This window comes from Mustela erminea, chromosome 7 (assembly GCF_009829155.1).
Source record: "Mustela erminea isolate mMusErm1 chromosome 7, mMusErm1.Pri, whole genome shotgun sequence".
Classification (NCBI taxonomy): Eukaryota; Metazoa; Chordata; class Mammalia; order Carnivora; family Mustelidae; genus Mustela; species Mustela erminea.
Genome location: NC_045620.1, coordinates 69249284 through 69275473, shown reverse-complemented (window position 1 = coordinate 69275473; position 26190 = coordinate 69249284). Strand labels below are relative to the sequence as shown.

At 35.0% G+C, this 26190-nt stretch overlaps 2 protein-coding genes across 3 annotated transcripts in view; one reads left to right on the top strand and one right to left on the bottom strand.

The window, feature by feature from the left end:
* Positions 1-26190, top strand: part of LHCGR (luteinizing hormone/choriogonadotropin receptor) — a 124881-nt gene that overhangs the window by 80058 nt on the left and 18633 nt on the right. The window lies entirely within an intron of this gene.
* The window catches only part of GTF2A1L (general transcription factor IIA subunit 1 like), a 51347-nt gene that overhangs the window by 19279 nt on the left and 5878 nt on the right, over positions 1-26190 (bottom strand). The window contains exons 4-6 of the mRNA XM_032352067.1: positions 19616-19671; positions 17492-17576; positions 15866-16452 (exon numbers count right to left, since the gene is read on the bottom strand). Coding sequence (XP_032207958.1) covers positions 15866-16452; positions 17492-17576; positions 19616-19671 — 728 coding nt within the window. The remainder of the gene's footprint in view (positions 1-15865; positions 16453-17491; positions 17577-19615; positions 19672-26190) is intronic.

Below are 26190 nucleotides of genomic sequence, written 5' to 3'. Positions count from 1 at the left end.
AATTACAGACCAATATCCTTGATGAACACAGATGCAAAAATTCTCACCAAAATACTAACTATTAATAGGATCCAACAGTATATTAAAAGGATTATTCACCATGACCAAGTGGGATTTATTCCTAGACTGCAAGTTTGGTTCAGCAAGTGCAAATCAATCAATGTGATACATTAATAAAAGAAAGAACAAGAACCATAGGATACTCTCAATAGATGCTGAAAAAGCATTTGACAAAGTACAGCATCCTTTCTTGATCAAAACTCTTCAAAGTGCAGGCATAGAGGGTACATATCTCAAGATCATCAAAGCCATGTATGAAAAACCCACAGTGAATATCATTCTCAATAGGAAAAAACTGAGAGCTTTTCCCCTAAGGTTAAGAACACAGCAGGGATGTCCACTATCACCACTGCTATTCAACAAAGTACTAGAAGTCCTAGCCTCAGCAATCAGACAACAAAAAGAAAAAAGTTTTCTGAATTGGCAAAGAAGTCAAACTCTTACTCTTTGCAGATATGATATGATACTTTATGTGGAAAACCCAAAAGACTCCTCTCCAAAACTGCTAGAACTCATATAGGAATTCAGTAAAGGATATAAAATCAATGCACAGAAATAAGTTGCATTGCTATACACCAACAGTAAGACAGAAGAAAGAGAAATTAAGGAGTCGATCCCATTTACAATTGCACCGAAAAACATAAGATACCTAGGAATAAACCTAACCAAAGAGGCAAAGAATCTGTACTCAGAAAACTATAAAGTACTCATTAAAGAAATTTAGAAAGAGGAATTGAGGAAGACACAAAGAAATGGAAAAACGTTCCATGCTCATGGATTAGAAGAACAAATATTGTGAAAATGTCTATGCTATCTAAAGCAATCTATACCTTTAATGCAACCCCTATCAAAATACCATCAGTTTTTTTCAAAGGACCCTCAACTCTATGGTCAACTAATCTTCAACAAAGCAGGAAAGAATGTCCAATGGAAAAAAGACAGTCTCTTCAACAAATGGTGTTGGGAAAATTGGACAGTCACATGCAGAAGAATGAAACTGGACCATTTCCTACACCACATACAAAAATAGACCCCAAATGGATAACAAACCTCAATGTGAGATAGGAATCCATCAAAACCCTTGAGGAGAACACAGGCAGTAACCTCTTCAACCTCAGCCACAGAAACTTCTTCCTAGAAACATCACCAAAGGCAAGGTAAGCAAGGGCAAAAATGAATGCTTGGGACTTCACCAAGACCAAGAGCTTTTGCACAGCACAGGAAACAGTCAACAAAACCAAAGACAACTGACAGAATGGGAGGAGATATTCACAAATGACATATCAGATAAAGGGCTAGTATCCAAAATCTACAAAGAATTTATCAAACCCAACACCCAAAGAACAAATAATCCAATCAAGAAATGGGCAGAAGGCATGAACAGACATTTCTGCAAAGAATACATCCAAATGGCCAACAGACACATGAAAAAGTGCTCAACATCTCTCAGCATCAGGGAAATACAAATCAAAATGACAGTGAGACACCACCTCACACCAGTCAGAATGGCTAAAATTAACAAGTCAGGAAATGACAGATGTTGGTGAGGATGCGGAGAAAAGGGGAACCTTCCTACACTGTTGGTGGGAATACAAGCTGGAGCAACCATTCTGGAAAACAATATGGAGGTTCCTCAAAAAGTTGAAAACATAGCTACCCTATGACCAGCAATTGCACTACTGGATATTTACCCTAAAGATACAAATGTAGTGATCTGAAGGAGCACGTGCACCCGAACGTTTATAGCAGCAATGTCCACAATAGCCAAACTATGGAAAGAACTTAGATATCCATCAACAGATGAATGGATAAAGATGTGGTATATATATACACAATTTAATACTATGCAGCCATCAAAAAAACATGAAATCTTGCCATTTGCAATGATGTGGATAGAACTAGAGGGTATGTGCTAAGTGAAATAAGTCAATCAGAGAAAGACAATTATCACATGGCCTCTCTGATATGAGGGAATTTGAGGAGTAGAGTGTGGGGTCATGGGGGGCACAGAAGGAAAAAATGAAACAAGATGGGATCAGGAAGGAGACAAATCATGAGAGACTCTTAATCTCAGGAAACTAATTGAGGGTGAGGGGGTTAAAGGGGAGGGATAGGCTGGCTGGGTTATGGACATTGGGGAGGGTATGTGCTATCATGAGTGCTGCAAATGGTTTAAGACTGATGATTCACAGACCTATACCCCTGAAGCAAATAATACATTATATGTTAATTTTTTAAAAAAAGAAATTCAACATATTTCTGCATGTTGATTTTGTATCCTACGACTTTGTTGAATTCATATAGCAGTACTAGCAATTTTTTGATAGTCTTTTCAGTTTTTTATAGAGTATCATGTCATCCACGAAGAGTAAAACTGACTTCTTCCTTGTTGATTTGGATCCTTTTCTTTTTGTCTGATTGCTGAGGCCAAAACTTCTAATACTATGCTAAGTAACAGTGGTGAGAGTAGACATCCCTGTCCTATTCCTGACAACAGAGGAAAAGTTCTCAGTTTTTCCCCAGTGAGGATGATATTAATTATGGGTTTTTCATATATGCTCTTTATTATGTTGAGGAATATTCCCTCTACCCCTTCTTTGTTGAGGGTTTTTATCCTGAATGAAAATTGTTCTTTGTCAGATGCTTTTTGGGTATATATTGAGAGGATTATATGGCTCTTATCCTTTCTTTTATTAATGTGGTGGTCAACTAATTTTCAACAAAGCAGGAAAGAATATCCAATGGGAAAAAAGACAGTCTTTTCAACAAACAGCATTGGGAAAACTGCACAGCAACATGCAAAAAAATGAAACTGGACCACTTACATACACAAAAATAAATCAAAAATGGATGAAAGACATAAATGTGAGACAGGAAACCATCAACATCCTAGAGGAGAACACAGGCAGTAACCCTCTTGGCATCGGCCATATCAATTTCTTATTAGATACATCTCCTGAGGCAAGGGAAACAAAAGTAAAAATAAATATTGGGACTTCATAAAAATAAAAACCTTCTGTCCAGTGAAGGAAAAAAATCAACAAAACTAAAAGGTAACCCATGGAATTGGAGAAGATACTTGCAAATGATGTATCTGATAACAGGTCAATATCCCAAAATCTTTAAAGAACTTATAAATTCAATACCAAAAACCAAATAATCCAGTTAAAAATGGGTAGAAGATATGGACATTTTCCCAAAGAAGACATACAGATGGCTGACATAGGAAAAGACACTAAATATCATTCATCAGGAAAATACAAATCAAAACTACAATGAGATATCACCTCACAACTGTTAGATTGGCTAAAATCAACAACACAGGAAACAACAGGTGTTGGTGAGGAGGTAGAGAAACAGGGAACCTCTTACACTGTTGATGGGAATGGAAACTGGTGCAGCCACTGGAAAACAGCATGGAGATCCCTTGATAAGGTAAAAATAGAACTACCCCATAATCCAGCAATTACACCACTAGGTATTTACCCAAAGAATACAAAAATACTAATTTATGCACCTTGATGTTTATAACAGAATTATCAACAATAGCCAAATTATGGAGAAAGCCTAAATGTCCACCACATGATGAATGGGTGTTTCTTATCTATCTGTGTGTGTGTGTGTGTGTGTGTGTGTGTGTGTGTACATACATACAATGGGGTATTACACAGCCATCCAAAAGAATGACATCTTGCCATATTCAATGACATGAATGGAACTAGAAAGTATTATGCTAAGCAAAATAAGTTGGAGAAAAACAAATACTATATGATTTCACTCATATGTGGAATTTAAGAAACAAACAGATGAACATTGGTTGTGGGGTAGGAAAAAAGAGAGGCAAACCAGAAAACAGACTCTTAACTATAGGAAACACGCTAAAGATTGCTGGAGGGGAGGTGGGCAGGGAGGTGTGGTTAAATGGGTGATGGGTATTAAGGAGGACACTTGCTGTGATGAGCACTGTGTGTTGTATGTAAGTGATGAATTACTTAAATTCTACATTTGAAATTAGTATTATATTTTATGTTAACTGGAATTTAAATAAAAACTTGAAAACAAAAACAAAAAAATCTTTTATGAAAAGGTAGTATCTTAAGACAAATAAAAATGAAAATACAACATAACAAAACTTATGGGATGCAGCAAAACCAGTGCTAAGAATGAGATTTATAGCTATAAATGTTCACATTAGAAAAGACTTCAAATTAATAACTTAAATTTACACTGTAAGGAACCAGAAAATAAGAACAAAGCCCGAAGCTAGTATAAGGAAGGAAATAATAACAATTAGGGCAGAGATAAAGTAAAGAATAGGAAGAAAAAAAAAAAACAGAGAAAATCAACAAAATGAAGAGTTCATTCTTCAAAAAAATTAGCAAAATTGATAAGCTTTTGGCTACATTAAGAAAAAATTAAGACTCAAATAACTAAAATTGAAATGAAACTTTACTACCGATTTTACATAAAAATAATTATGAGAGAATACTATGAACTGTATATCAACAAATTGGATGACCTAAATGAAACAAACAAATTTCTAAAAACACGCAACTTACCAAAAATGAATCATGAATAGAAAATCTGAATAGATCTGTAAGAAGATAGAATTAGTCATCAAAAATCTCTCAATAAAGAAATGCCCAGAACCAGATGGCCCCACTGGAGAATTCTAACAAACATTTAAAGAAGAATTAACACCAATCCTCAAATATCCTAAACAAAATACTAACACACACAGAATTCAACAGCACACTAAAAAGATCACACATCATGACCAAGTGGGATTTATTCCTGGGAAGCTGGGATGATTCAACATATGAAGATTCAATCAATGTAATACAACATATTAACATAATGAAGGGGGGTACACATAATCACCTGAATTGATACAGAAAAGCATTTGACAAAATTCAATGCCATTTAATAATTTTTTAAAAATACTCTAACTAGGACTAGAAGGAAACTGCTTCATTATAATAAAGGCCATCTATGAGAAGCCCTCAACTAAGAGCATACTCAGTGCTAAAAAACTCAAATGTTTTTCCTTTAAGATCATGAACAAGGCAAAGTGACCACTCTTGTCACTCCTATTCGACAATGTACTATAAGTCCTACCCAGGACAACTAAGCTAGATAAATAAATAAATGGCACCCAAATTGGAAAGGAAGAAGTAACATTATCTATTTGCATATAATACTATCTCATACCTATACAAAACCCAGAAGATTCCACACACATAAAAATGTGAGAACCAATGAATGAATTCAGCAAAATTGCAAAAGGCAAGAATGAACATACCAACCATCAGCTGCATTTCTATACATAAATAATTAACAGCCTGAAAAAAATGCAGAAAACAACTTCATTTAACATATCATCAAGTAGAATAAAATACTTAGGAGTAAACATAACCAAGGAGTCCCAAGACTTGCTCACTGAAAACTGTTAAACTTTCCTGAAAGAAGTTAAAGAAGCAAGAAATAAATGGGAAGACATTCTGTGTACATGAATTTTAAAGAGTCAATATTGCTAATGCCACCCAAAGCCATCTATGTATTCACTACAATCCCTATCAAAACCCAAATCCTGATTTCTTTCTTTTTTAAGATTTTATTTATTTATTTGAGAGAGAGAGAGAGAAAGAGGAGACAGACAGAGCACAAGCAGGGGCAGGGGCAGGGGCAGAGGCAGAGGCAGAGGAAGAAGCAGGCTCCCCGATGAGTAAGGAAGCCAATGTGGGACTCAATCCCATGCCCATGACCTGAGCTGAAGGCAGACGCTTAAACCAACTGAGCCAACCAGGTGCCCTCCCTATTTCTTTTGTAGAAATAGAATGCCCATCTTAAAATTCATATGAAATCTTAAGGGACCCTGAATAACCAAAACAGTCTTGAAAAAGAAGATGTAAGTTGGAAGTCTAAAACATCCTGATATTAAACCTTAAAAGAGAGTAGTTAAAATAGTGTGGTGTTGGCATACAGACAGATAACAAACCAACAGAAAAGCATAAAGAGCCCAGAAACAAATCCTCACATTATATGGTCAAAAGATTTTTACGTGATTCCCCATTCAATGAGGAAAAGGGCAGTCCTTTCAACAAATGGCACTGGGAACACTGGGTATCCACATGCAAAAGAAAGTAGTTGGACCCTTACCTTATACTATATACAAAAATTAACTCAAAATGGATCAAAGATTTAAACCAAAGAACTAAAACTATAAAACTTTTATTTTTTTAGAAAAAATCATAGGGGAAAATCTTCATGATGTTGGACTTGGAATTATTCCTCAAAGAGGATACCAAAAGCACAGGCAAAAAAAAGAGGCAGGAGGGATAGATAAAATGGCCTTCACCAAAATTTAAAAAATCTTTATGTATCCAAGGACATTATCAACAGAGTGAAAACACAACCCACAAAATGGAAAAAAAATGTTTGCAAGCCATATATATATAAGGAGTTAATATCCAAAATATGTAAGAAATCCTGTAACAAAAAAAAACAACTTGATTTAAAAACATACAAAGGACTTGAACAGACATTTCTCCAAAGAAGATAAATAACCAGTAAGTATGTTAAAAAAATGTTCAGTGTCCCTAGTAATTAGTGAAATGCAAATCAAAACCACAGTAAGATACCACGTTATACCCATTAAGATGGCAATTATCAAAGGAGTAAAACAACAGGAACTAACAAGTGCTAGTAAGCATGTGGAGAAACAGAACCCTGGTGCACTGGTGGGAATATAAAATGGTACAGCTACCATGGAAAATAGTACAGTAGTTCCCTAAAAACCTTAAACAGAATTACCATACGATCCAGCAATTCCACATTTGGCTCTATATCCCCCAAATAATTGAAAGCAGAGACCTGACATATTTGTACACCCAAATTTACAATAGCATTCATCAAAATTGCCAAAGGGTATAAGCAACCCAAATGTCCATGGACAGATGACTGAATAAATAAAATACAGTATGTACCTAACACAGAGTAGTTTTTAACCTTAAAAAAGAAGGAAGTTCTGAGACATGCCTCAACATGAATAAACACTAAAGACATTATATTAAGTGACAAGGGATACAAAAGAACAAACACCATCTGATTCTACTTCTATGAGGTATCTGAAACAGTCAAATTCATAGAGACAGAAAACAGAATGGTGGATGCCCAGGATGGGGTGAAGGAAGGATGGAGAGTTATTTAACAGGCATAGAGTTTCAATTTGGGAAAGCTAAAATGTTCTGAAGATGGATGGAGGTGATAGTTGCACAGCAATGTGAATGCACTTACTGCCACCTAACTGTGCAGTTAAAAATAGTTAAAATGATAAATTTTTACCACAGTACAAAAAATAGAACAAAACCAATGGTGATAATGAACCGTCAAGTATGTAATAAAATACAGTGATTAAGAGCACTTGTAGCAGGAAAACTGACACAACCTTTTGAAATTATTGTATGTAAAGGACCATGGAAATTTTTTTTCTTGATAACCCTACCTTTGAAAATATATTTTAAAAATACATTTTTTTTACAAATAATTCAAATGAAGCATAAAATATGAATTAAGATGTTCTTTATAGGCCTCTTAGTACTATTTATAATTGCACCCAAAACCATAAATACTTAAATAAAAAATAACACATGTATTCTGTGTATGTTGAGAACTACAAGACTTAACGAGAAAAGTCAAAGATCTAAACAGAAAATGTGTCCTATCTATGAATTGGAAAACTCTTTATTGTGATGTCAGTTCTCCCATTGATCTATAGATATAACACAAATCAATGTCCTAGCAGTTTTTTTTTAATCTACAAACTCAATCTCACATTTATATGGAAATGCAAAAGAATTAGAATAACCAAAACAACTTTGAAACAAAGTTGAGATTATACTCTCTGATATCCAGACACACAATAAAGGTACCACAATTAAGACAGAGTGGTATGACTGAAAAGATAGACACATGAATTCATGAGACCATGAAAGTCCAGAAATAAACCAACACACATATGGTAACTGATTTTCATTGAAGGTGAAGTGTTTTAGACACTCAATGAACCTTAGACAACTCAATGGAGATAGGCTAGTCTTTTCCATAAGTGATGCTAAAACAAATGAACATTCACATGCAAACAACAAAGAACCTAACCTTGCACTATATACAAAAATTAACCCAACATGGATCACAGCCTCAAATGTAAAACCTACCATTTTCTTAGATGCATGAGATCTTTGCAAATTTTCGCTAGCTAAGATGTATAAACAGAAATCAAAAGGAAAAAATAAGTACACTTCATCAAAACCACAACTTTCTCTTCTCCAGAAAACACTATTAAAGTAGCAAGGATGTCAAGTAGCTACAAATCTTATACGCTGCTAGGAAAAATGAAAAATTCTACCATACATTGCTGGTGGAAATATGATCACTTTGGTAATGTGTGTTGGTTTCTCATAAGCATATATGTATCATATGGCCTAGAAAGCCCATTCCTACATATTTACTCAAAAGAAAAGAAAAGAAAATCTGTGTCCACACCAAAAAACAACAACTATACATGAATGTTTTTAGGAGCTTTATTCACAAATGCCAACAACTAGAAAGAATCCACATGTCCACAGGGTGAATGAATACACAAACTATGGTACAACAGAATACCAATATATGTAACAACATGGATGAATCACAAATATATTATGCTAGAGCTACATGTTGTAGGGTTCCAGTTGTTTCACATTCTGGAAAAGGCAAGCCTAAACCAAAAGAAAACAGATCAGGGTGCCTGGGTGGCTCAGTGAGTTAAGCCACTGCCTTCGGCTCAGGTCATGATCTCAGGGTCCTGGGATCGAGTCCCACATCATCAGGCTCTCTGCTAGGCAGGGAGCCTGCTTTCCCCTCTCTCTCTCTGCCTGCCTCTCTGCCTACTTGTGATCTTTCTCTGTCAAATAAATAAATTCTAAAAAAAAAAAAAAAAAAGAAAGAAAACAGATCAGTGAGTGACAGAGAATGGAGGCAAGGGGAGGATACTGACTACAAAGGGGCATGAGGAACTCCTTTGGGGTAACAGAAATGTTCTATGGCTCAGCTTGGTACCAGTTATGTAACTGTGTTTGTAAAAATTCACACTGTACACATAAAAACTGTGTACCCAAAAAGCAACAACAACAACAACAAAAAACTGTGTACCTACGGAAGTATTAACTTTATCATATATAAATTCTACCGCAATAAATCTGGTTTAAAGTAGATTATGATTAGGTTGATCCTAGGTCTAAATCACATGTTGGAATTTGCTCTTGGTTTTAATAGTGACAAGGAGGGACAAGGAGGTGGCTCAGTCAGTTAAGCACCCTGAGCCTTCAGCTCAGGTCATGATCCCTGGGCTCTGGAATCCAGTTCTGCATTGAGCTGCTTGCTCAGCAGGGAGCCTCCTTCTCCCTCCACCTGCCTCTCTCCCTGCTTATGCTTACACACATGTTCTCTCATAAATAAATAAAATCTTTAAAAAATAAATTAATAGTGACAAGTACTGAAAACCTCAACCCACAAGATGTTTTGTTGCAAAATTAATCAGGACTCTCACAGTATTCACAGTACTCTGCAAAAATAGTTTAAGCTTATTAAGGAATATTGAAGATTACAGGACTCTTCTGATTAAAATCATGTAGCATCTGGGGCGCCTGGGTGGCTCAGTGGGTTAAGCTGCTGCCTTCGGCTCAGGTCATGATCTCAGGGTCCTGGGATCGAGTCCCGCATCGGGCTCTCTGCTCAGCAGGGAGCCTGCTTCCCTTCCTCTCTCTCTGCCTGCCTCTCCATCGACTTGTGATTTCTCTCTGTCAAATAAATAAATAAAATCTTTTTAAAAAAATAAAATAAAATAAAATCATGTAGCATCATCTTACCTTACTTAAATCAGTAAGGTCCTGTTTACTTTGGGAAAGGAATAAAATTACAAATACAAATTTAATATCAGTAACTACAAGAGTTTTGTAGTTCTCAACTTCAGAAGCACTTCCACCAAGCACTGAAAAGTTCTTATGCTTATCTGACTCTAATCTCCTCTTCTAAGGCTGTAATTTGACCAGAATAGGCAGCAGGTTTGCAGCAAAATCCAAAACTGATACCACAGGATCATGAATACAAAGATTTAAGTCTTTCATATGGCCAAACATCCACTGCATACATCAGCAATGGGCTTCTGTCAAATTCTTACAAGGGGGTTTTCATTCTCTCTCAAAAATAATCAGTATCTCCCCAAGGATCAATTAAGAACTTCAACCATCATCCTTTGAAAAGCAAGAAAAATTCTGAATGAAGAAGAACTTAACATTTTGCCCACATTTTTGGACAAATGTCTTGGAAAGGGCAATAATTCAATACTTTTGCTCTAATGTATCTGAGTTTCATGGCAGCAGATGAAACTTCTTTTAGAGTTATTGGCTGTGTCTTAGTATTAATGTATGCCATGTGCTGAAACAGAGAGCAATGCTCTCTTTCCTGAAGTGGCAAAACCATTTGTTGCCAACCATCTCAGAAGCTCCATGAGGATGGACAGTACGAAGTTTTGCTAAGAAAAAATAATAATAAAAAGTTTCACAACAGCAACTTTTTTAATGGTGCCAACATACAAATGATGATTAAAATCAAATGCTAGCTGCCCTAAGAAGCATTCATATTTTTACCCTGTTGAATGTTAAAGTTACTACTGATTGTTCTGTGAATTCAAGCTGAATGTGAAGAAATGTCAACAATTCTAGTGCAGATGACATCATCTGACAGAGGCACTGCTTCAATTTTCTTTCTCTGTTCTCAAATAAGGCAGCTCCTAATTTCCAAGATTCTCATCTTCACCAAGGTCTCTTCAATTGTATATGGCTTCTGTGTCTGGGTCATACAATAAATAAATGCACAGGAGGCTTCAAGATAAAGCTTTGTTGGCCAAATCCAGTTTCCAATCCTTTCAATTTAAGCTTTCTTTTAATTAAAGAACAGTGTTTTTCTAATTGCTATAAGGACTAACAGAACTTCACACCTATATGTGGGGATAAACAGAAGAGAAACCTAAGCTATAATAAATACCCATTCTTTTTACATTTTCAAACTTCATTATGTAAAATTGAATTGCCTATAATCATAACGGCATCATACATCTTAATTCCTAACAGAAACTTAATCCAGGTATTTACCATAACATAATGAGTGGCAATAATGATTATATATTACCTGACCATGTACAACTGCATCCCTTACCACTCCACTCTTATCTGGCATGAAATATACCTTATTTTGACAAACACAAAAAAGTATTTTGTTAAATTGGCTTTTTTCCTACAAAGAAAAATATCGTATCTAGTTTAAAAATCTTTGATTTAGAAATCTTTAGGAGTGACACACAATGACTCAAAAAATACGTGCTCCGTTAACTAAATCCTGAATTCAACTAACTATTAATATGATTTCTGGACGAGTATCAGAATGGATTTGAAAGAAGAATTAAAGCTCTTAAAGTTATATATTCTCTTACCCCCTTACTCCATCCATATTTCATTCATACATTGATCTAAGTCAATAGTTCCTAATCTCAACTACGTTATTACAAGCATCTCAGAAAGTTCTTTAACACTAATGAGCAGAACCCATTCCAGACTAATTAAATCTAAATCCCTTGGGGTAGACCTGATCATTTTTTTAACACCCCAGTGATTTTTTGTTGTTGTTGTTAAAATTTTATTTGAGAGAGAGAGAGAGAAAGAGAGCACAAGTTGGGGGAGGGGCAGAGGAAGTAGGAGAAGCAGACTCCCTGCTGAGCACAGAGCCCTGTGAGGGGCTCAGTTAATTACAGGACTGCAGGATCACAACCTGAGCAGAAGAAAGAAACCCAGTCGACTGAGCCACCCAGGCTTCCCTAATGTCCCAGGATTAAGAACTACTAAGTCAAATAACTAATCATAGATCTTGATGTTTTTTTTGTTTTAAGATTTTTCTTTATTTACTCAACAGACAGAGATCACAAGTAGGCAGAGAGGCAAGTGGGGGGTGGGGTGGAGCAGGCTCCCCACTGTGCAGAGAGCGGGATGTAGAGCTCCATCCCAGGACCCTAAGATAATGACCTGCGCAGAAGGCAGAGGCTTAACCCACTGAGCCACCCAGGTGCCCCTAGATCTTGTTCTTTAAAAGCTTACATTCTATAAAAAAAAAATAAAAATAAAAATAAATTTTAAAAAATTTTTTAAAAAGCTTACATTCTAGAGGTGCCTGGCTGGCTCAGGTGGTAAAGCATGTGACTCTTGATCTCAGAGTCAAGAGTTCAAGCCCCACCTGGAGCACAGTATATTCCAGTATACATGAATGTATATATATTCTTAGGGGCTATGTATACAAAGATTAATAAAATGTACCTCTCAAGGTGAACAGGACACTTTAATGCAGCTTTTAACTACATTATGATACACACATGCTTAAGGTGCAATGATAACACAGAAAAGATATATAGCCAATCCAAAAATGAGGGGAGAGTAGAGAGGCACTGAAATAAAATTTCTGGAGGAAGTATTAAGTGATATTAAGTATTAATTGCTTCATAAGAAGCAATTAGACAGAAAGAGGGATGGGAGGATGGGAGGAGAAGATTCAGGCACCAGGCAGAGGGAATAACAAAAGCAACAGAAAGATGGATACACCAAGGTTAACAGAGAATCAATCAGTTTGGTGCTCCCACCCAAGTAGTAGGCATTAAATTTAAAAAAAGTAAGAAACTCTTTGGACTGGGAGGAGTGGAGTGAAAAAAGCAGACTACAGGTTAATAAATTATTTAGGAAACTATTATATTATCTTAAATGAGAGACAATGAGGACAACAGCAGAAGAGAGGGAAAAGAGGGAAGAGAGTCCTGAAATATTTAGTACTTAAGTTATAAAGTTATCAAATGACATGATGCAGTCTTAAAAAGAAATGAAATTCTGACACATACTATGACATGGATGAACCTTGAAAATCTTCTGCTAAGTGAAATAAGCCAGTCACAGAGGGATAAATATTTTATGATTCCAGTTATGAGGCATCAAATTCATAGAGACAGAAAGTACAAGTTAGCAGGAGCTAAATGGAGGGGGTAATGGGAAATTATTATATAATGGGTACAGAGATTTGGTTTGGGACAATGAAAAAGGTCTAGAGATGGATAGTAGTGATGGTTGTGCAACCATCAACATACTTAATGCCACTAAACTGTATAGCTAAAAATGGTTAAAATGATAAACTGAATGTTGTATACACCCTACAGCAATCTTAAAGATAATTTTTTAAAAGCACATGATATAAGGAGAATACGGGGGGAAAGAGCCAAAAGTTAATTGTTAAATCCTTAGCATGGGAGACCAACTAGACAGTGGTACCATGCATGCCTCTGATGAGGATCAAGGAATCGCTGTGACATTCAGGTAGCACTGTCTAGAAGGCAAACAAATAGAAGAATGAAGCTCAAGGGAGTAATATGGTTAGAAACACAATCATCAACAAATAGGCGGTAGTTAAAACTGTAATAATCCAGGAGATTGTCCAAAGAAAACTTCAAGTAAAAAGAGAATGTCTGAGGACAGAACATTTGGAAATAGGAGAGAGTCATAAAAGGAGCTCAGAAAGAGGGTAACAGGTTGCAGTCAGACAGGTAAAGAATTAAAACATGAGGCAGCAGAAATGACAGTATTTGGAGGTGGGGCAATGACAATGATAGGGAGTGCAGTCAAGAGATTAAAACAGTTACAGAAGATACATTACCATACCCCTTTCTCTCCTTCTACTCCTATTTTTTGGAGTTCAATGAAAACCCAAGTTTCTAGTTCTCTGTATCCTCCTAAAACTATAAAACAAAATCCCCACACTTAAGAATAATCCAACATACTAATACGCATTTTAAAATAGAAGCACATCTAAAATTGTCAGGAATACATTTTATGTAACAGCAAGAATGTTAAACCTACATAGAAACTAGATCTCTGGTAGTCTACACAGGAAAAGTAAACATGTATACTTAATTGTAACTTGCTTTAAGCAATAAGATTCACTAAAAAGCTACTTTAAAAAAGAAAGAAAGTAAGAAAACCTATGTATAATTCTTGCAAAAATTTTATCAGCATCAATTTTACCAGATTATTCTACTATTTGAAAAGACCCTACTGTGTATTAATTAAAAAAAAATACCTCATGAAGTAAATACTTTTGGCTACTTGGATTTTTGTGTTTTAAATATAGCTCTATTTTAAAACAAACCAAAGAGTTATATAAAAAGTTACCCAATTTATCACATGCCCATACTAACCTAAAGCTTACTGTGGTCCCAGAAGCTATTACAAACTGTATACAAATCATCTCTGATAATTTTTAAAATTATGAGGTTGGTCTCATGCCCAGTCTATGGACTATAACTGAATTTCAGAGAGTAACATTACATAGCTTGTTTTTAAACGGTGAATCTGGAATTTGAACCTATTGTGGCTTCAACCTACGTTCTTGACCACCATCCCCTAACAATTCTTGATTAATCTCCCTTAACTAATCTATTTTCCCATTTCAGAACAAAGTACAAGGTGACATCTCATAAGTAACAGTAGAGTAAGTCCTTGAATCCTCACACCAAAACTCTGCAAAGTTCATAGTGAGTCTGGGATAAAAAAGCCTTAAGTAATGAAAACACTTATTTTAAATTCACAGGTATTTTTTACCTCAAAAACAAATGTTTCCTAATTATGAGTTTAGCCTACATTTCTTAAATTTTATATATTATGTTGAAAATATAATGAAATAATACTCATAAAACATTTTAATCTTTATACTCTATACCAAACCTCAACTTGCTACAAGATTCTGAACAGGCTTCATCAAACAACAGAAACTTTCTAAAACGGGTCCAACAGTTTTACAATCATTTTCTTCATTCATTACCCTTCACTGTACACTGTAACTTTCCCTTCCATCTAGGAAAATGTTAAAGTAACACTTTATTATCCACTGCTACAGGTTTGTACAGCAGTTCTAGGGGGCCACTAACCCATTAGCTAGACACATAGACCTTTAATTGTCTTATGTGACTAAACCTTATAGAGTTAGCCATAAAACATATTTCACATTTGTAAAAAGAATGCAAGATTCTTTTTTAATTTTACCATCCAAAATTCTCCATGAATCTGTCTGCCTTCACCATGAATTCCTTGGAAATTAATAATTTGAACCTTTTTTCAAAGTGCAAAGTTAATTAGGAGCTATTTTTTAGTAGTTTGAATTCCAAAAGACATTAACTCATATTTCAGCAAACAGGGAGAAATAAAGTAGTAGCAAGATAGGGGAAAAATTTCTTATGGAGTTCAGGAAAATTTGGTAGAGCTTCTTAAAAAAAAAAAAAAAAAAAAAAAAAAAAAACTTTGGACTTCTTTTGTATATTAAGAATTACCTCAAAATATTCATTTATTTTCAGTTAATTATTAGGATTGATTTCTGGGTCTTTTAAATTTATACACAAATGAACATTCTCACAATGTAAGGTAGAGGTAATATGGATTACTTTAAAACAAATCCATTTTCTTCTAAGACTATTCTGATTAACTGAAATTAAAAGTTTGAAATGCTGGGCATTTATAAGAACTGATTGCTATATTAAAAGCAGTAATAAATAATCTTCTAAAGGAAAAAACAGAACACTTATACTTCTGAGTACCTTACAGCTTTTAAAAAAACCCTCAGGATGTCAAATCATAGGCCACTCACTGTCTGTCCCCTAATACCATTCACTTCAACAGAGAACTACCTTCTCTGAGACAGGTAGGCTGCTGGGCTCCTCTGTATTTCTTGGCTGCTTTACAAAATCACATCCAAACATCCTATTTTTAAGAACATGAAGCTGAATATCAGACATGTGTTGGTGCTGGGCCCCCTGTCGGCCAGTGGAGAGGGGCACACCATTCAGATTTTGAGTCACGCCGCCTGAAACACCAAGCACTGGCTCCCGGTGTTCATCTATCTGAGAGACCTGTGGAGGAAACACAACACCTGGAAGACAGATATACTGAGGGCTTTCCGGCTGACTCAACAAAGCTTCAGACATGATTTCACGCTCATTTCCAGGAAGTGCAAGTGTATCACTGGCGGCATTTTGTAAATGTTTCCTATCCACCATCCCAGAATGAAGAACTGTGGGTTGCTGGAGCACAGTTTCTATTCTCTGTGATTTTTCAGCAGTCACGTGGAGAGAACATGGGTTCAGGCGTGGAACGCTGGTCTGGATTATTGAAGGCTGCCCAAGCTGCTGAAATACTTGCTGAATTGGATGTAGAATACTTGCTCTTCCAGAAGTCTGTGTCACCATAACTGGTACATTGACTTTATAAAGGTGACCTCAAAAAGGAGAAAATAGTACCGTAAGTATGATAGAAACCTAATTTCCTCTAAAAAAAAAAAAAAAAAGAAAGAAAGAAACCCTCAGGCACAACAGGCTGTCCAAAAACACATCAGTATGTTAATAGTTTTCTCTATGAGTTTTTATTTTATTCTTCAGATTGTGTTTTCTACAATAAATATGTATTACTCTACTTTTAACAAAGCCATCTCACTTGAACTCTAGCCTTTTTTACTGCTTGCTTATATGGCACACTTTGAGATACATACAGACCACTGATATTTATACTCCCTGGACCTATCCCATTGTTTGATAAATGACTATGTTACCAACCCAAACTGGGATTTTAACAAACATAATAATGGAGAATGTATTTCATGTATTTACGATCTCTAAGATACCATGTAACTACTATAAGGTAATGCTATCCAAAGAGTTAAGTAATTCCAAAAGCTATCAAATCCCCTCCTCCCTTTTTTCCTTTAAAATAACACTAAAAAGGAAGGGGAAGAAATTTATTCTTTTGAGCACAGAGTTAGGGGTTTAAAACTTTGCAAAAACCTAAAGAATAGATAGGATTCTCTTTCAAATCAAGACATAGTACTCTGAAAAAGCAAGGTTTGGTTACTCTCCAAACTTTTTTGGATATTCTACTACACGATCTCTAGTACCAAAGGCGGCAAAGGTTGATCAATGTCATCTTGAGTTTTTCTTCATTAGAGAATTTAGGTAATTGATTTGAATTAAAGAAACATACATAAAGCAACTTCTACAATGCTGGGAAAAAGAAACGGGAATAAGTTACAGGACAAATCTCATACAGTGTCTTTTATGGTAGGTTGCCTCCACAACAGGAATAACTGCCACTTACTATTGTTCTTAAAATAAGTTATATTTTAAAAAGTTCCTGTAACTTCAGTAACTTCTAGTATACAGTTTATTAAAAATCACGAAAATTAACATCCAGCAGTCAGTACCAGTGTTAAAACAAAAAAACAAAACAAAACAAACAAAATTTAATGGGAACTATACCCTTACCAGATGCAGTCTGTAGTGTCACACCTGCTGGTACATGAATAGGATAACCAGGAAAATTGAAACTTGCACTACAGTTTGAGGTGCCCTAGATATGAGAAATTTAATTAGGAAGTTAGAAAAAGGCTTTCCTTTTATCTTTTTTCCTGATCTCACAGGGATTAAAAAAAAGACTGATTCAGACAACAGGACAATGGTTGGACATTTAACATTGAGGCTAAGTTCTTTGAACAAAACAGCTTTTCAATATTTGATTTAGATCATTTAAAGATAAAAAGAATTCTGTTCTATGGCTATTCGCAATGAAACCAGTAAAGTCTTAGTAAATGGTATGAACACTAATTCCTAAAACTTCCCCACTGCATAGCTTTGCATGAGTCCCTGATCCTCAAATTGTCAGATACAAGAAACACAGCTGTTAATAAGAGCCCTCTAGTCCATAGGTTGATCACTAATGGTACTTTAAATTAGTTAATACAATAGTGTACAATTTTTATTTTAGAATCAATAAACCTCAGGGTTTTCCATTTTTTTAAATGCTAAGTCAAAAGACAAAAAAGTTTTTGCCTACCAGACCTATAAAAATTTATAAGATTGATTAAAAACATCCAATACTGGTAAGGATGTGGTTTTCTCAGACCACTGCTTGGATGAGTAGGCACGTACCAACTTTTTGGAGAGCAATTTCACAATATATAACCAAATTGAAAACATGCATAATCTTTGACCCAGAAATTCTACCTCTAGGAATTTATCCTTACTACCTGCTATCATACCAATACACAAAAACTTAGCTACAACTATTATCGATTATATTAGAAAAAAACTAAAAATAAATGTCCATTAATAAAATATCAGTTAATGAAAATGATACATCAACTAAGGTTAGTCAATATTTAACTGGCAGGGAAAAGGATCCATCTATATTACTAAGTAAAAACACAGAACCAGCACAGAGATGTGCCTACATTTACCTTGAAAATTAAGGTAACTTTCATGAAAGAATGCTAGATGGATATACATCAAACAGTTAAAACAGTTATCTTTGGGGTACAATACTGCAGGGCTCTTTCGCTTTTTATTTTATAAACTTGTTTTTACTATTAGTGTATTATTTCTTTAACCAGGAGAAAAAGTAGTCTCAAGAATTTCAAAGGCAGATATATTTTTCATTGGTTTCCTATCAAAAACAGCACCATTCTTCCCAAAACTCCTGGTAAGGGGTATGATCTTGTATTTAATAAAGAAATGGAAATTAACAGCCTACCAACCCTTTTGGCCCAGAAAGTGGGCTGAAAGGTGAAAAACAGTGGATTATAAACCACTAAAGAAAGGTAAAAGAGAAAAAGTGCTATCATTTCCCCACCTGAAAACTACTCAATTTTCTAAATACAAGTTGTAATTTATTTTCTGCTCCAAATCTTCGGGGGGTGGGGGGGAACCTATCTCTAAATCTCTACAGCACAAAGACAAAAAATGACCAAAATACTTCACTTAAATAAAAAGAAGAACTATTATGTAGCTCAACTTGCCAAAATAATAATAATAATAATAATAATAATCAAAAAGTATCAACATCATTTATTTAGGATCTACCTAGTATATAACATTATACTGTGTATTAAAACTCCATAGAATTTAACTTCAGAAGTTTCCTGACCTTATAGATACTAACAACAGTATTTATATATACTACTGGCAGATGCTAATAACTGCTCTGGAAGACAGGAAAAGTTGGTAAATATGTCAATTCTGAAACTCCTCAGTTTTTGCAACATGTACATTTTAGAAGTTATTCCTATCTCCCCATCCCTTACTACATCTTTTTTCATTCAAATGGGGGATTATGAATTATACCTATGCCTAGCCTCCTGCTACCATTCACTAAAAGTGAGGCATATCTTTAAAAATATATCCTAGGGGCACCTGGGTGGCTCAGTGGGTTAACCTCTGCCTTCTGTTCAGGTCATGATCTCAGGGTCCTGGGATCAAGCCCACATCGGGCTCTCTGCTCAGCGGGGAGTATGTGTCCCTCTCTCTGCCTGCCTCTCTGCCTACCTGTGATCTCTGTCAAATAAATAAATAAAATCTTAAAAAAAAAAAAAATATCCTAATCAGGCTACATACCAGTTCTGTTGTAGTAAAACTGGGAAGAGGTCTACCAGCAGGAATAACTAATGACGCTATATAGAAAACAAAATAAACATTATACATTTGTTACAATTTACCAGTTTAATAAAACTGCTAAGTATAGCTTGTTTTAAAAAAAAAGCTTTCCATCACTAGCATGTCTGACCATGGGGAGTTCTAAACTTCCTAACTGCAAGTGAGGTAAACAAATTAACTATATTTTTTCCCAAAAAACTTCAGATAAAGACTTTATAACTAACCTGTTTTAAGTACCAAAAGAAAATATTTGTTATCAAGTATACCATAGTATAGAAACCCACAAGAAAATACCTAGGTTATTTTTATTAAGTCAATGTAGCCCTAAATCTCCATCACAACTTCTCACAGAGGAGAAAAGGTAGTATTTATTCAAGTAGCACATTTCCAAAAGACTATATTATTGAGCAAAAAAAAAAAAAAAATGTAACCCAACATAAACCATTCTAAATTTTATGGGCTAAAAAGAATTTCCCATTCATTCATTTCAGGAGAAGTTATTTATAATACTTTAGCCAGCACAACTACATAGTTTTAGGAATAAATGAATAACATGTCTCCACAAGTCTTTACATGAAACAAGTATAACTACTAAGAAAAATAAAAGAGAACAAATTCCTAGGGAAAGACCACCCCAACCTGCATTAAAGTTGCAATCTCACATATCTTTTCTTTATTATCTACCAATTTTCTATGCTATCTCTTTGTTTTTAATATAGCTAAAACATTTGCCTAATGGTTGGAAATGGAAGCATTAAAAAATAAGTGTAAAAAACAAATAGTAACTATAGTAAAAAGACCTCGGGAGATAACATAACCTTAAACTTTACCTCAAGGTTCATTTTACCTAGCTGAACACGACTGTCACACTATCATTTCACCTTTTAATAAAAAAGAGAATGTTTCAGCATGTTTATGGAGCACATATATATTCAATGTAATGTTTATTATGGTGTTTTTTCACAGACCACATTAAAGTGTCCCTAAGATTTGCTTCTGACACTAGAATGACTCCATTATGAACAGCAAGTCACTCAGAAGAGCAAATATTTTTTTTAACTAACCATTCTTCCCACATTAGAATAACAGAAGTGAAGCTACAGAGATTGATGATTAATGAAGCAGAAAATTATTTTTATCCTCCGTTCATCTATGGCTTTGCTTATTAACAGGCATTCTTTTAGAAAGGCTAAATTAGAAAGAATTGGTGTGGCAGGAACACAAGGGTATTAGTCTTAATTAGCTGAAGTGAACGAAGCTTAAGCTGGTACAGCTGAAGCCACTGCCTGAGAGGAAACAAAAATCTGTTAACACGCTGTCTAAAGCAATTAAATGAATTTCTTGAGGAAAAATAGCAACAATTCCCCCTCTTTTAAATACCTTGCAATAAATCCTAAAGGATAATTCTCTAATCTTATATAAATCAAACAGAGCTATAAGAGAGTTTAAGAGTTCCTTTATAGTCATCAGAATAAAAGCATTGAACAGTTTTATAGTGAAGTTTCATGCAGTTCCTAGTTAATTTTGATATTAAATGCACCATTTACATACTTCCACAAATTATATATACCATTACATGTGCCTGAAACATGCTTTTTAAAATATCCAAGATGGTTTCAATACCCAATTAAGTTTTAACTGAGTATATGTCTTTACTTAAAATAAAAGTGTTAGTATTTTGGACTTCATGTATATATTCAAGAAATATTAAATTTCACAAACAATAGGCTTTACAATATAGAAAGAATTCAATTCCACAAATGTAATTTAAGAAGTATAAATTAAGAAAAGATGCTACATTGTGACATCTACAAGAGTATTTCTTTCTTATACACCAAGAAGTCTTCGATACATTAAGGCAGTTAATAACTTCACAATTCTTTTTTTTTTTTTTTAAGATTTTATTCATTTGACAGAGAGAGGTCACAAGTAGGCAGAGGGGCAGGCAGAGAGAGAGGAGGAAGCAGGCTCCCCAAGGAGCAGAGAGCCCAATGTGGGGCTCGATCCCAGGACCGTGGGATCATGACCCGAGCCAAAGGCAGAGGCTTTAACCCACTGAGCCACCCAGGCACCCCTAACTTCACAATTCTTGATCCTGCTTTAAACCATTCCAAATCTTAATATCCAAGTCATGTGACTCAAGAGGTGCAAAGACTGGTCACTATTCTTTTTGACTACTCATTAGCATATATACATCTCTGATAACCAAACTGAATATTCTACCTCAAATTACATCAAGAACCAACAGCACTGTTGAAATTTTAACCAGATCTAAATTCAACAATTTGGACATGTAGTTTGTACCTGAAGGAGTCTGAACACTCAAAGATGAAAGCCATCACAAACCTCTCAAAATTCCTATTCTTCCCTTTCTTGCTCATACAATGATAGTTTCATCAAAAAGACTATGTGACATGAAGACCAAATAGCACAGATTTGAATTGCTCTAGAAATAGGGCAATCATGGACAAAGTGAATCCCACAACTCAGTTAACCCAGGACAGTCCTAGTTTACACCTATTATTCTGAGATTATTATTAATGCAATCCCATTTCTCTCTCACAAGTGAATTATAGGCAAAAGACCCAGAAGAGCCAATGTGATATTCATGGAGAAAAAGTTGGAGAACTGACACTGCCCCACTTCAGGACTTACTAGAAAGCTGCAGTAATCAAGGTAGTGCTACCTGGTGAAAGAATAGACAAACACATCAATGGAACAGAACACAGAGCCAAGAAACTGACCCACATAACACAGTCACTTGATCTTTAACACAAAAGCCAAGGCAATACAATGGCACAAAGATAGTCTCTTCAACAAATGTCTGAACTGGCTACCCAATGCAAAAAACATGAAACTAGACACATACTTTATAACCTTCAAAAAAAAAATGACTAAAAATAAATCAGAACTTAATGTAAAATGCAAAACTACAAAATTCCTAGAAGATAGAAGAAAATCTAGATGATCAGGAGTATAGCAGTGACTTTTTAGATTCAACACCAAAGGCACAACCCATGAAAGAAATAATTGATAAGCCAGGTTTTATAAAAACTTAAACCTCCTTTTAAAAAAAATCAAGATGATATGAAAAGACATAGGATGGAAAAAAATGTCGTGGAAGACATATATGATAATGGGCTATTATCCAAAATAACCAAAGAACTCTTAAAACTCAACCATAACAACCCAATAATGGGCCAAAGACCTTAAGAGACACTTTGCCAAAGAAGGTATAGATGGCAAATAAGCATTTAAGATGCTCCATATCATAAGTCATCAAGAAAATGCAAATTAAATCAATGAGATACCACTACATCCCCATTAAAATGGACAAAATCCATGACACTGATAACACCCAATGTTGGCAAGGATGTGGAACAACAGGAACTCTCACTCACTGCTGGTGGGAATGTAAAATGACACAGTCACTTTGAAAGAAAATTTGGTGGTTCCTTACAAAACTAAGCATACAACCCAGTAGTCACTCTCCTTGGTATTTACCCAAAGAAGTTAAAAACTTACATCCACACATAAACCTCCACACAGCAGCTTTATTCCTAATTGCCAAAACTTGGCAACATCCAAGATGTGCTTTATAGGTGAACAATTAAATAAACTGGCACATCCAGACAATGTAATATCATTCAATGTTGAAAAGAAATGAGTTAGCAAGCCACAAAAAGATATAAGGGAATCCTAATACCATATTACTAAGTATAATAAGCCAACCTGAAAAGACTAGATACTACATGTTTGATTCCAACTATAGGACATTCTGAAAAAGGTAAAACAATGGAGACGATAAAAATATCAATGGTTGCCTTGAGTTGGTATGGTAGGAAAGGATGAATAGGAGGAGTACAGAGGATTTCTAGGACAATAAAAATACTCTGTAAGACACTGTAAAGATGGATACATGTCATTATAAATTTGCATAAACACATGGTACATGCAACACCAAGAGCAATAACGTGACCTATGGACTTTGGGTATTTATGATAGGTCAATGTAGGTTGATCAACTGTTAACAAATGTAACCCTCTGGTGGGGGATGTTAATAACTGAAGAGATGATGCATGATTGGGGACAAGAGGTATAGGAGAAGTCTCTGTACCTTCTCTTAAATTTGTTGCGAATGTAAAGTTCTAAAAACATTGTCTTTTTAAAAAAGTGGATTACAAACTATATATAATCACCCCAAGGATAGAATAGCAGTTCTTAAATTAAAACCCCCAGGGGTCCATGAGACCCTTTCAGGGTGTTCACAAAGCCAGACTATTTTTTATAATACCAATAAAAATCTTTTTTTTTTTTTCACTTCTCGCTATTTTTTTTTTCCTTTTTTGACATTTGCACTTACAGTGCAGAGCAATGATGAGTAAAAGAGAAGGCACTTTGGGGTGCCTTGGTGGCTCATTTGGTTAAGTCTCCAACTTCTTTTTTTAAAGATTTTATTTTTAGAGAGAAACTGCATATGGACAAGCTGGGGAAGGGGAAGAGGGAGAGAGACAATCTCAAGCAGACTGGCCACTGAGCACACAGCCCGACACAGGGCTCCATCCCAGGACCCCAAGATCGTTACCTGAGCCAAAGCAAGAGTCAGAGGCTCAACCAACTGATCCACCCAGGGGCCCTTAGCATCTGACTCCTGATCTCAGCTCAGGTCCAGATCTCAAAGTCATTAGTTCAAGCCCTGCTGCATGCTGGGTGGGTGTAGAGCCTACTTTATTTAAAAAAAAAAAAAAAAAAAAAAAAAAATGAAGGAAGGGAGGGAGTAAGGGGAGTGAGGGAAGGAAAGGCAAAGAGAGAGAGAGAAGGAAAGGGAAAGAGATAAAGAGAGAAAGAGGGCATCTTAGCACGAATTAAAGCAGTATTACCAAACCTGCTAGTGGCCCCTTTATTTGTTCTCCATCACCACCCACTCACAGTTAAAAAGATAAACAACAGCGACAATAAAACAGTTTCACTAAAGAAGTTCCTAAATGTAACCATAAAGAACTATTTTTATAAAATTTCAAACCTTGAGGATACTTTCTTTTAATATCCTATGGATGAAATGAGAAGAATACAAAGCATTTCTGCAGCATACAGATACACAAGGAAGTACATGGAAAAAGGACTGGTGCTATTATTTAAGTTCAGAGCTGATCTAGCCTCTCCTTTTTAAGAAACATTTTTACTTGAAAGAATAAGTGACACAAACTATGGTTATTCAGACACAGATATTTGGCAGTCATTTTTTTTTAAAATGAACCAAATGTGCCTGTCACTTCAAGGAAAACAAACTGACAGTATCTGTTTGGCAATGGTAAAATTCGAGCTTTCAACCAAAAATCGTAATTTTGTAAACTTTATATCCACCACAGTTGAGTTTGATAGCTTTCCAATTTTTCTGAAGAAATGTGTGGTGATATTAATAGTATTTTTTAATCTTGTATAATGAACAATTTGTCAAGTGCATAACTCAGTCAAACAGTATTTTCCAAGTTACTAACTTATGTTACAAAATCACACACAGGTTAAGGAGTCATTCAAAGTGCAAGAGACACCAGTGATCTTTTAACATTACAAAGTCCACTGATAAAGTTTCAGATTCCACCTTGTAGCTAAACTCTCAGAAACTAACACTTGTTGAGTTTTAGTGTAGTATCAAGTTACCTAAAGTTGCTATAAAAACACTTTTTCCAATTATACATCTGTAGAAGGCTAGATTTTCCTCATGTACTTTAGCCAAAACTACTTATCACAAGAGACTGAATTTAGAAATGGATATGAGAATCCAGCTACCTCATATTAAGCCAGACATTTGAAGAGATTTTCAGAAAAGTAAAACAACGCCACTCCTCTCATTAAATACTTTTTGTTCTGGAAAAGTTACTTTTAACAAATATATGTAATTATGTTAGCATATTATCAATTTTGGGGATTTATAAAACTTTTCTTAAGTTTCTCAGTTTTAAGCTTACATGGTAAATAGATACTTAACAACCCACATAAAGAAAGCTCTTCAAGGTCCTCCATTTTTAGGAGTGAAAAGGGGTCCTGAGACCAAAAAAAAGTTGACAACTGAAAATACAGGAAATTATTAAGCAAATGGATAATCGAGTCAAAGAAAATATGATAGAGCAAAAAGCTTTAAAGATGGAACAAAGGCAAATGACTTACTCCATTGTAGACATAATTCGAACTTGTTATCAAGAGATAAAAAGGTTGTAGAAGTTAGTTTAGATTATTTTAATCAGGCTTTTAAAAGCCTACAATGAGAAGATATAATTAAGAAGTACTTCAATTTTATGAGGCTATTTACTTCAAGAATCTTATTCTAGGGAACCTGGAAATGAAGAGGGATAAAAACAAGGCTTGTAATGCATTTTTAAAGGACATGTACTTCCTCCTAAGTCTTTTCATTTTAAATGATGTAGAAAAGAATAAAAACTGTCTTGTTTAAATGTAATTATTTCTATTATTCTAACTTCCAAGAAAGAGAATAAGAATACAGTGCAGAAGAAAGCCAGCTAGACATATTAGTTGCA